This window comes from Musa acuminata, chromosome BXJ2-10 (genome assembly GCF_036884655.1).
Source record: "Musa acuminata AAA Group cultivar baxijiao chromosome BXJ2-10, Cavendish_Baxijiao_AAA, whole genome shotgun sequence".
NCBI classification, from domain to species: domain Eukaryota; kingdom Viridiplantae; phylum Streptophyta; class Magnoliopsida; order Zingiberales; family Musaceae; genus Musa; species Musa acuminata.
Window position 1 is genome coordinate 15525372 of NC_088347.1, and position 12286 is coordinate 15537657.

Below are 12286 nucleotides of genomic sequence, written 5' to 3' on the forward strand. Positions count from 1 at the left end.
TTCATAGATTTCCTTTAACTACATCTCGCTTGATTACAAGTTAAAGAGATTTACGAATCAACTTTTCTACCGAAATCGCTTTTATCGTACGAACACCATTTTAATCGTCGAAAGTTTTTCCGCTGCACTAATTCACCCCCTCCCTCTTAGTGCTCTTGATCCTAACACCTAATTGGCCGGCGGTTTCAAATATGCACTGATCACAAAAGCCTCAAATATTTTCTAGAGTAAAATATTTCTTCTTTAGAGCAACAGAAATGGGTCACAAAGCTACTGAGATTCGATTATGAGATCGTTTATAAAAAGGGGAGCGCGAATTTAGTAACAAATGCCCTCTCACGCCTTCCAGAATAAGCTGAACTAGTAGTTGTTTCTATTCCTATTTGCGAGACTTTAGAAGTTATCAGAAGGGAATGGTCAGATAATCTTGAGATCCAAAATATCATAAAAAAATTATAAGAAGCCCTAGGGTTTGTCCCAAATTATAGTTGGGATTCGATGGACTTGCGCTATAAAGGCCAAATAGTGGTTGCCCCACATTCTTCTTTCCAAACGATAATTCTGAAGGAGTTTCATTCATCACTAATTGCTGGTCACTCGAGATTTCTCTGCACTTATAAGCGAGTTTGACAACTTTTTTACTGGAAAGGTATGAAAAATTTTATTAAAAAATTTGTTGCAGAATGTGATGTTTGCTAGTGTCACAAAAGTGAGACAGTAGCCACCCTAGACTTACTACAGCCCCTCCCTATTCCTGATGGTACTTGGACCGACATATCTATGGATTTCACTAACGGACTCCCACCATCTCAAGAAAAAAGTACTATATTTGTAGTCGTGGATAGGCTTACAACGTATGCTCATTTCTGTGCTTTACGACATCCTTATACTACTACAAGTGTTGCTCATATTTTTGTGGAAAACATAGCTAAACTGCATGGGAGTCCCCGTTCCATTGTTAGTGATAGAGACAAGGTTTTTACTAGCTCCTTCTGGATAGAACTTTTCCGTTTACAGGGTAGTACTCAACTGAATATGAGCACTGCTTATCATCCACAAATAGATGGGCAAACTGAAGTGGTAAATAGGTGCCTAGAAAATTACCTTTGATGCTTTGCTAGCGACAAGCTGAAGGAATAGATTAAATAGCTTCCCTGGGCAGAGTGGTGGTATAATACCTCTTACCATTATTCTATTAAAATGACTCCATTTGAAGCAGTTTATGGTCAACCCCCGCCTACAATTACAAAATATATACTCAGTTCTTCTAAAGTTGATCAAGTGGATAAGGAATTGATGGATCGAAACAATATTATTCAGCTTTTAAAGGATAATCTCATAGTCGCACAAGCATAAATGAAACAACAAGCTGATAAACACCGAAGTGAATGAGAATTTACTATGGGTGATTGGTTTTCCTTCGACTTCAACCCTACAAGCAAACTTCCATAAAGGTATGATCTTCCATGAAGTTGTCTCCTTGGTTTTTTGGGCCTTATAAGGTATTAGAATGCATTGGACCAGTTGCCTACCGCTTGGATTTGCCTGCTAGCTCTAAAATACATCTAGTCTTTCATATTTCATGCCTTAAGAGGAAGATGGGTGAAGATGTGATAGTGCAGCACCATTTGCCAGACACTTCTACTACTGGGAAAGTTGAAGTGCAATCACAAGCCATACTTGATCGATAAGTTATAATGTACCGTAGACATCCTGCAACTGAAGTGTTAGTGCGATAGGCCAACTTCAGCCTTGAGGACAACGCTAAATTGAAGGGGGCAGAATTGTTATGATCCTTTTATTTTCCTTTTATTTTCTGTGCTTACCTTTTATTTTCTACGTATTTATTAAGTCTGCATATTTATTAAGCCTTGAGGATAAGACAACTTCAGCCATGAAGTTGTCTTTTATTTTCTGCATATTTCATTACTAGCACCTTCTGGATAGAACTTTTTCATTTACAGGGTAGCACTCAACTGAATATGAGCACTGTTTATCATCCACAAACAGATGGGCAAACTGAAGTGGTAAATAGGTACCTAGAAAATTACCTTTGATGCTTTGCTAGCGACAAGCTAAAGGAATAGATTAAATGGCTTCCCTGGGCGGAGTGGTGGTATAATACCTCTTACCATTCTTCTATTAAAATGACTCTATTTGAAGTAGTTTATGGTCAACCCCCGCTTATAATTTCAAAATATATACCTAGTTTTTCTAAAGTTGATCAAGTGGATAAGGAATTGATGGATAGAAATAAGATTATTCAGCTTTTAAAGGATAATCTAATAGTCGCACAAGCATAAATAAAACAACAAGCTGATAAACACCGAAGTGAATGAGAATTTACTATGGGTGATTGGTTTTCCTTCGTCTTCAACCCTACAAGCAAACTTCCATAAAGGTCCGATCTTCCATGAAGTTGTCTCCTCGGTTTTTTGGGCCTTATAAGGTATTATAATGCATTAGACCAGTTGCCTACTAGCTCTAAAATACATCTAGTCTTTCATATTTCATGCCTTAAGAGGAAGATGGGTGAAGATGTGATAGTGCAGCACCATTTGCCAAACACTTCTACTACTGGGGAAGTTCAAGTGCAACCACAAGCCATACTTGATTGACAAGTTGCAATGTACCGTAGACATCCTGTAAATGAAGTGTTAGTGCGATGGGCCAACTTCAGCCTTAAGAATAAGGCTAAATTGAAGGCGGTGGAATTGTTATGATCCTTTTATTTTCCTTTTATTTTCTGTGCTTACCTTTTATTTTCTACGTATTTATTAAGTCTGTTGAAGTTGGAACTCTATAAATAGGGATGTAACTGTTTCTTTTCGGTTATCTATGAAAATTACTATTTAGTCTTTTGACAAACCCTAAGAGGCCGATCCCGTCGAAGTGACCAAGGAGGCTGATCCCCTCGAAGTGATCATCACTTTCTCTTCCTTCTTTTATGATAAGACTTTAGGGTCTTATCATACTTATCCAAATGAATCATAGCTTTTCTCTTGATTTTTTTATATTTGATTCATAACTTGAAAGTTGTCTTATTACTCCCTTATATTCATAAAGTATATCTCATCACCAAATTAATTTATCTTGTTATCCTGATTTGAAAATTGATGTAAAGGGAAATGAATTATACTATTATATCATTATTCCCCTCTTTTTGACAATGAGAAAGGGGGAGAAAGAATTGCTAGCTCTAGGAAAGCAAAACTTGCTAGCTTACTCATCTTAAAAGTAAAGTAAAGATTGCTAGCTTATATATTACAAAAGGAAGAAAAAATTGCTTACTTGTAATCTCAAGCAAAAGTGCTATCTTTCCCATCTCAAGAAGTAAAACTTACATACTTATACATCTCAAAAGAAAATTACTAGTTTGCACATTTCAAGTAGAAGCAAATATTGCTAACTTTCACATCTGAAGTGATGATATATGCAATGATGTTTCAAAAACATGAAATTATGCAATGATTTGAAATTATATCTCAAAAATTACTAGTTACACTTCTCCTTTTTGTTGATGACAAAGTGGGAGAAGATATGATGATGATGTATAAGTTATAATGATAATCATGCACTTCTCCCTTTTGTTGCTAACTTTCATATATCTAAAATTTGCTAGTTTGCATGTTCTAAAGTGATGATATATGTAATGATATTTAAAAAACTTGAAATTATGCAATGATTTGAAATTATCTCAAAAATTGCTAGTTGTACTTTTCCTATTTGTTGATGACAAAAGAGGAGAAGATATGATGATGATGTATTTGTTGATTTTATGTTGCATGCATGATATGATTAATTGATTCTTTCAATATTCATGATGCATGCAATGGTAAAATACTTATAATTCTATGAATTCAAAAATTCCATCAATATGGTATATTGATAGGAGAAGTTTAGTTAAATTCCATCATCAATTGGTTGTCATAATAAAAAAGGGGTAGATTGTTGAATCTCGAATTTTGATGATGAAACCAATTGATAAAGTTATGATCTAATGTGTACTTAAGTTATACAAGATTAGCTTCGATCATAGAAGATAAATCGATTAAAGTAGTAGAATCAGAAGTTGGGCCGGAATGGACCATGTTAGAAGATTAGACGTCAGACCGGAGGAAGGTCGATGTGTCGGTAGAAGGCTTCGTGTCATGAATTTGGGCATCGGGCCAAAAGGATCGGACATTGCGCCAAGGAGTTTAGGTGTTGCGGAGGTCAACATACCGATTGGGCAATACGCCACTAGAGAGGATGATGTGTCGAAGGTTCGAATGAAGCGCTAGATGAACCAATAACATACCGGACAACTTAGTACTCTTGCTCATAATAATTTGTCCAAATCGAAGTAATTTAGAGGGTTAATTGAGTTAGTTTCAAATGTAACCAAGTGTCACCATGCCAACTCAATTAGGGGCAAACTAGGCCCAAAGTAGGGCTATTTTGGGCTAAGAGAAAAGCTCATTCAGTGACCCAAAGCCATGTCAAGTGGTGGCACTACCGGAGCTGGCGGTGGAATTGCTTGAGGCTCGGTCTCCCAGGAGGTCTGTGCGGTGGTACCGCCCAAACATAGTATCCTAGATTATGTCAAGCGGTGGTGTTGCCAGACTGGGTGGTGGTACCACCTAGTGTTAGTGTGTTAGGTGGTAGTACCACCAGACTGGGCAATGATACCGCCTAATGTTAGAATGTCAGGCGGTATTACCGCCTAATACTAACGGTAGTACCACCAATATCTCAAAAATCAGTATTACCGCCCAATACTAAAAGGAGTGAGTGAGGATATAAAGATTTTCTTCTGAGCCTGTCAAAAGGAAAATAGAGTTATAAAAGTAGTTAGTTCTTGCTCATTAAAGGAAGACCGTTAGTAGATATCGGTGGCCTCGATGAAAGAGAAATCAGTAGTGAATGTAAGTTACGATGACCGAACCATTATAAATTGGTGTGCTTTCTTTATTCGCTGTCAATTATTTACTTTGCAACTGCTTTACTTTCTCATTACTTTAGCTGCACACTCTTACGAATGTTTTTAAAGTTAAATACTTTTTGATACGATTTTATCGTATGATGTTTTTCGACTTGATGTAATTTTACGTATGTACTAATTCACCCTCGCCTTCTTAGTGTCGACTCGATCCTAAAAAAATAGTAATCTTTTGACTATGAATGATATTTAAAAGCCAAGAAGAGTTTGGAAGATGGCACTAAAGAAACTTCTAAATAAAAAGTTTAACTTGAGGAGCAATAAGAATAGGTGCTATCTTACTATGGTACTTCCAAATGGGCTGTGTGCTAAGTATCTAGACTCATCTATAATCATTGGGCTATAGAGAGATAAATAATTCGGATCCTATATTAATATGAAATAGAATTGATAGTGATGTAAGAGCCATCCATAAAAAGATCAGCCACCTCTTTCCAACAATAAATAAATAAAAAAATCAATCACTAAAGAACATTATTGCATAGAGCCAATATATCAAAGGTGTGCCCGTTAGAGAACGAGGTATTGTCAGTCAGAGTCTTCCCAACATGGAACACAGAATAGAGGATCCAATGCTAATAAGCATTCTAAAACTCTCTTTTAATGTTTAAGGCTAAAGATGAAACAGATAGTCTTAGATGTTCTATGGGCGATTATCCTAAGGCTCTAATAAGTCATACATAGAAGTAAAAATCTTAACCTAAAGATAATCCTCTTAAGGATTAGTATGATTCTTTTGATATAAATATCCTTCTCGAGTATGATAAAGTCCTTATCCGATTGGAGTTGTCATTCTAGAAGAAATCGGGGGAGATCATATTCAATATTTTATTGGAGATCCAAGAGTAAGTGGGCATAGAGTTAATGATATGATGAGCATTGTTTTTTCTGCTGGGCAGAGAGAACCTTTGTATTAACCTTGGATATTACTTAGAGATTTCTCAATTTGTGCATGCTGAAAGTGTCAACTCAATCTATCTTCGGTTAGGATAGATAGGTATTGAGGTATTTAAATAGCCAAACACCCTTCTTAATATCTAAGGCAGAGCAAATATTGTGTTTTGAGAAGTAGATGTTAGATTTGTCAAGGTTAGTTCTTAGGTTTGTGAGATTATTGAAAGTGTGTAGGATCTTTAGACTATAAGAACAAAACTTGAGGTTAGTCCCTAAAAGCCAAGAACAAGTTATCAATGAAGATTAAATAATAAATTTTTGGTTAAAAGATTCTGAATCTAAAAAATCATAAAAGATTAAATGATCTGTTAGACCATATAAAAAGATAGTGTGTTAGACCATATAAAAATAGGTTGATAGAGGGTTATCCTTACCTTCGAACTAGTTTGACTATTCATTATTGATTTTACAAGATAATATATTCATATGCCATAAGATAGATCAATCTAGCTTAATTAACTAACTAATTGATTTATAATTTTAAATAATTTAAAAATATATATATTTTTTAAATAAACCAGTTCAATTAACTGGTTCAGTTCAATTGAATCGAGCCAAAATCTTAATCCAATTGGGCTAATATGATAAGATTTATAAAACTGAGCTCATGTCATTTGTAAAATTAGTGCATTCAAATTGTATTGATTTAATTAATCAATTAATGGCTTAAGATTATGAACTCAATCGGATTAATATTTTTAAAGTTAAAATCAGTTTAATTTGATCCGAACTAATTAACCAAACCAAAATCATTTAAGTCCTCCAAAATCAAATTATTGATGAACCAAACACCTTGTCAATTGTTAATTATTTCAACCACATAATGATTTTTATTTGTTTCAAATAATTATTTCAGACATCCATTAATCATAGACATAGGAGATCCTCTCTTCTCACAAATTTTATTATGAAGAGATAGTGGGTTTAAGACCACATTCTCAAAGTTTTAACTAAAACATAAATCTAATGATCATGTATTAAAATCACTTACCAAAGATTAAAAGATCATCCGATAAATTTAAACTTGGGTGGTATACTACTCACTCATCAGGAACTAAAGATTTGACTTCATCCCATAATAAAATTTGAGGATATCAGTTAATTTAACTATATTAACCATATGGTCCGAAGTTAAATTCTCATTCTCATCATTTATCTTTTCATAAAAAATAAAAAATCAGTGATTAAATAAGCAAAGAACTATGAAGTTGATCTACATATAAAGACACGCATCACATATCCCTTCTTTTACTTGTTCATTATACAAAATTTTCCAAGACAAATGTCATCCATAGTCTGAAGCAACAACGAAAACCATCATTCCTGTAGATGAAAACTAATGAAGTTTCTCTGTTTCATCACTAGGAAAGAATATTTCTCCAGAGGACATCTAGGGGAAGACGGTTATTTATGACAAGTACAAAAATAGAAAAATTGATGAAAGATGTGCAGAACACACAAGTTTTGTCTCTGGTACATCCACAATCGCAGGTGCCATTCTCAGCAAGCTATAGTGTAATATTAATCTTCTTTTCATATGGCAGGTGGAATTGGTGGACTCATTGTGTTCCCCTTATGAGTCGTGGACGAATCTTCTGCAACAATGGGCAAATGCGTGCCTGGAGATTGCCCAGCCGAAGATCTTATCGGACTTGATTTGTATTCCAATCTGAAAAGTGATGGACTGGACTGACCTTGGTAGGGAGAGCTTGGGGTTGATGCGAACAGAGGAGTGCCTTCTTCACGACACGGTGAAGCCGATACAAGCTGGCCACCACCATCCGTTTGCTTCTCACATAACTTGTCCTCCATCATATCATAGTGATCTGCCGTCCTAACCTCCTGCGCAAGAGAACATGAGCAACAGACAAGCCATTGAAAACAGTCGGTTACTGATGGCTGACCGCAGCAAAATGTATGCGCGGGAAGATTAAACTTCTTCCTCATCTGGATCCTCCAGAAGCCACCATAGAGTAAACCAAAGAAGCAAAGCAGAATGCCTGAAATTCCAAGTGCCTCTCTAACTGCTTCATTATTAAGATTGATGGCAGCCAAGTTGAAGATAAAGAAGGGAGCCAGGCAAAATAGAAGAAAAGTCATAATATGAACATACATGTTGCCGAATCCAAGCCTCTCCATGTTCCAGCCAAAAACACAACAGCTGCAGAATACTGAAAGGTAGGCAAGAGAAATATCATCCCAGAGATCGAATAAACCACCTATCCATTTCGGTCTAGACGCTGGAAAGCTTTGGCCCTCCCTTGCGACAAAAGAATATCTCTTTTCAAGTGATTTTATCCGCATGGTTTTTGGTTTTGAATCATCAGTGGAAATAGCCTTACCCGCTTCCTGATCAATTTCAGTTTCATAATCCTTCCCAAGAGGGCTAAGAATTTTATACACACTGGCAAACGCTGGTGCAGCGATAGCTACAGAGATGCACAAGCCAACTCCAATTGCCGGTCGCTGGGACCTGCGGTACCCCAGATTGAGGCCACACAAGGCATACTGTGCAAAACAATTCAGATGGAGAAGAATAACCACAACCATCATATGCATCCATTCATTAGGCTTATAGGTGCCATTCTTGCAATAAATTTTTCTGAGCGCCAGAATGTCTTTTGGTTCCCATCGACACAAAAGCACAAGATGATAGAACCTCTTTGGATGTTGATAGAGACACATTAGAGTGAATAGTGCATTCAAAATCTGGTTGTTAACTTCAAACCAGGTGTCTCTTTGAGATTTACTTGGTAAAGCTTTATTCAACATTCCTGTCATAACCATGAATAGGATAGCACCAGATATAGCAACACAAGTAATCCAGAGAAAAAGCGCCATGTTCATGGGATTTCTTATCCATTCTTTGCACATTAACCACAAGGAAACCCAATCAATTTTCCTGACCAAAGGCATATGGAAACGTTCACGGGGACTGTGCTCAGAATGAATTGCACGTGAGAGCTCATCTCGTTCATATGCAAGCTGACGAAATTTGGCAGAAGGAGAAGGGCCAAGTTTCATAAACCTAGCTCCACGAGGAATAGTTCTTACGAAACCCAGGAACTTACTTTGATTTTTTTCCTCATCAACAATTTCAACCTGAGATGATTGAATGTGAAAAGAAATCTGATCTTTGTCATTTGGTGATCTGACTGACCCTAGTCCCTCTTGAATCTCATCTGCAAAACCTTTATTGCCATTTGGTTCCATTTTCTTTTGTAGCTAGAATCCACACTTAATGAGACTTTCAACTTATAGGAAGACACTTAAGAGCTGAGATGCACATAAAATGATCATGTATTGCTAATATTAAGTATAACACTGCTGTTTACTCCTCTGTAGTAGAAGCTCAACTGAAGTCTTCAACAGGATACAGATAAGATAGACACAAGGTTGAACATCACTGAATAGGTTCAAATATAGGTCAGATGCCTGAGATTAAAATTTAAAAATCAAAACAGCAGTGAACTGATTTTTTCCTGTAACAATATGAACTATAATATTTTATAAAATCATAGATGTCAACGTTAGAGCAAATACATAGTAGATTAAATTGGCCATAGATAAGAACAAGTTCAAGTGATGTTCATTCATGCCACTAAAAAGCAAAGAATTTTCATGGTGTTTTCCATCATTTTAGCAAGAGCAGATGGCTCTATTAGTAAAAAGAAATTGAAACAAGAACGTGTGATGGAGTCAAACTAAGTCTTACTCAGTCTACTATCCTTAACCACCATGCATCACATCTGCATAGTCTTTTACTTACCTTTCCTTCTTTCCAATTTCCTCCCCGTAAATGATGTTTTAAGAGAGTAAAAGACCACAATTAGATGCTAAATCATGCGACTTTCAAATCGAGCCAGAAATCCAACCGAGCACAAAATAAAAACCCTAATTCGAGCAGACCCCCAAATCACACTGCAAGGATAGTACAAAGCACAAGGGGCATCAAAACTCCTCAAGATCAGGAATCAGAGATCCACTCCAAAGTCATCGATTCTTTTTTCTGCTTTCCAGGAATAAGATTCATTGGAAAAAGGTTAGCAGTCACACCTGAGTCGCGAGATGGGCAGTAGGACGATGGCCGACAAGATCAGCGCTTGCCCAGGGAGAGAGAGAGTAGTAGTTGTAGTATCGGGCGGAAGAGAGCAGGGAACGGCGGATTTCTTTCTTCGCAGAGATTCTCGCTGGTCAAGTCGATTTACGATACGCGTCCGACTCTCAGCTCGCTTCTCCACAAGTCGCGGCGACTTTGGATCTACGATGCCGATCGCTGGGGCATGGAAGGTTCATGGCTTGACGTCGTCTGGCGAGTGGACGACTGCGATCGCTGGGAAGAGCGACCACTATCTCCAGGCGAGTCAAACACGTCGCGGAATCCACACCATTATTAATTGAATTAAACTCAGCAAGTAGCAAACATTAAATTAAGATGGGATGTGTGGCGTGCATTAAAGGCAGCATTAGATGCTACCAGGTCGATTCTGACGTTACAGTAATTTGTGGATACTGTTTACATGTTGGCGTAGCTCGATCAGCACGAGGAGATGAACTCAAACTGAGGCTTGTTCTGATCCATTCGGGCAGTATTCGAACCCCTATTATGGCCGAAGCCAGTCTTCTTCTACATGATCTCGAATATAAGTAGATCTGATCACGGTTTTCCGAACCATCCATTTAGATTCCAAAATCGTCGGCTTCCATTTGATAAAACCTTAAAATCGAAATCGAACCGATAAGCTCCGATTTTGGAATCGAAATCGGAGCCGGTTTCGGTTTCAATTCGAATTGATAATTTTTGTTTTTTAAAAAATAATTTATAATATGAAAAAATTATAATTTTATTTTTAAATTTTAAAAATTGATGTATATCCCTAATGACTTAATGAGTGTAATCGTGTAATGACATCATAAAAAACTTGATATAAAATTTATAATTATAAATATTTAATCGTTAATGATGTCCAACGTTATGATAGTCTTCTAAGATATGTCTATAAAATATAAGATCGTTTTTTTCATAGATGATTAGTTTCATTTTGTTGTCTTTGTCACATCGTCAAGGCATACTTGAGTTTCCATTGATTCAAGGGTCATGCTCGATCTTGTTTCATTTAGGATTCATCCTCTTCCACTAAAGGCTTGCTTGATTGAGAGTCACTGGTATTGTCTCACGATCGTTTTCAAGATTGAAAATATTTTTATATATCTCTCCCATCATTCCAAAATAGGAAACTCTATACTTATAGATTTTTAGCAAACTCAAAAGAAATTATTAAATAGATATCAAGCTCCGAGTTTGAGCTTAAGAACCCCTTTATTTTTTTATCTTTGTACTAATAGTTTTTCTCGTTTAAAAAATTAGTAAATTCTTTCGCACACATTCCAATACTTATAGATATAAAAAAATTTGTCTAATATTAGAATCACCGATAATTTTTTTCTCTCTTAATATAAATTAAATTATTATAAATAATATATTACTTTATTTAAATTATTATTTTTTTAATTGTGTAGGAGGTTAAGAAAATGATTAAAATTGATTTTCTTAATCATGTGGATAAGCTAAGAATTTTATCAATTAATTAATTTCCCAATGAGTGATATGAGTTTTAGAAAATAATAATTAAAATTCTATTTTTATGTGTGAACCATAAAAAATAAATATTATAATTATATCTTTATGCATAAAAATAAAATAAAATAAAATAAAATTAAATTATTATTTAGCTTTTAAGAGAGCTCATCTTCTCCTATATAAAAAATACTCTTTTTCCCTCGTTCCTTATCGAGGTTAGTTGTTAGGAACGAGTCGGCACTAAGAGTGGGGTGAATTAGTGCAACGGTAAAATCACGTTGATTTCAGAAAATATTTTGTATAATAAAAATCGAACTCGGAAGATAACTTGAAATTCAATGCTTGTTCATAAGTGTAGGGATAGTAAAAGCACAGTAAGGAGGAAAGACAGTTTGTTATAAAAGTAAATTGTAAAAAGGAAAATGCAAACCAGATTTTATAGTGATTCGGTCATCGTGACCTACATCCACTCCGCCGATTCCTCTTAGCCATCGGCATCCAATATCGATCTTCCTTCAATAAGCGAAGACCAACCACCTTTTACAACTCAATTCTCCTTTTACCAGGTTCAGAAGATAACCCTTACACCCCCCACTTATTCCTCTCTCAAACTATTCTAACACTTAGAACTTTGAGAGAAGTTTCACACACAATTGCAACATAGTTTTCTTTCTTTTTTCCTCTCAGTTGTGTGTAGTTTAACTAGGGATGAGAGGGGTATTTATAGGCCTCAAGTTGATTCAAACTTGGAGCCTAAAAATATCTTATCC

General features: G+C 35.9%; 1 protein-coding gene across 5 annotated transcripts; it reads right to left on the reverse strand.

The window, feature by feature from the left end:
• Nucleotides 1-7155: 7155 nt before the first annotated feature.
• LOC103973784 (uncharacterized) lies at nt 7156-10305 on the reverse strand. 5 transcript variants are annotated; one of them, XM_018821579.2, is made up of 3 exons: nt 9992-10305; nt 7630-9341; nt 7156-7554 (listed from the first exon to the last, which is right to left on the reverse strand). In XM_018821579.2, the coding sequence occupies exons 2-3, from the start codon at nt 9146-9148 to the stop codon at nt 7469-7471; spliced, it is 1605 nt and encodes a 534-aa protein (XP_018677124.2). In that variant the 5' UTR covers nt 9149-9341; nt 9992-10305; the 3' UTR covers nt 7156-7468. The 5 variants fall into 5 exon arrangements, with proteins under 5 accessions (XP_018677124.2, XP_018677123.2, XP_009386717.2 ...); XM_018821578.2 differs by adding an exon at nt 9705-9856 and having other exon boundaries at nt 7156-9341; XM_009388442.3 differs by adding an exon at nt 9705-9856 and having other exon boundaries at nt 7156-9370.
• Between the last annotated feature and the right edge of the window lie 1981 nt (nt 10306-12286).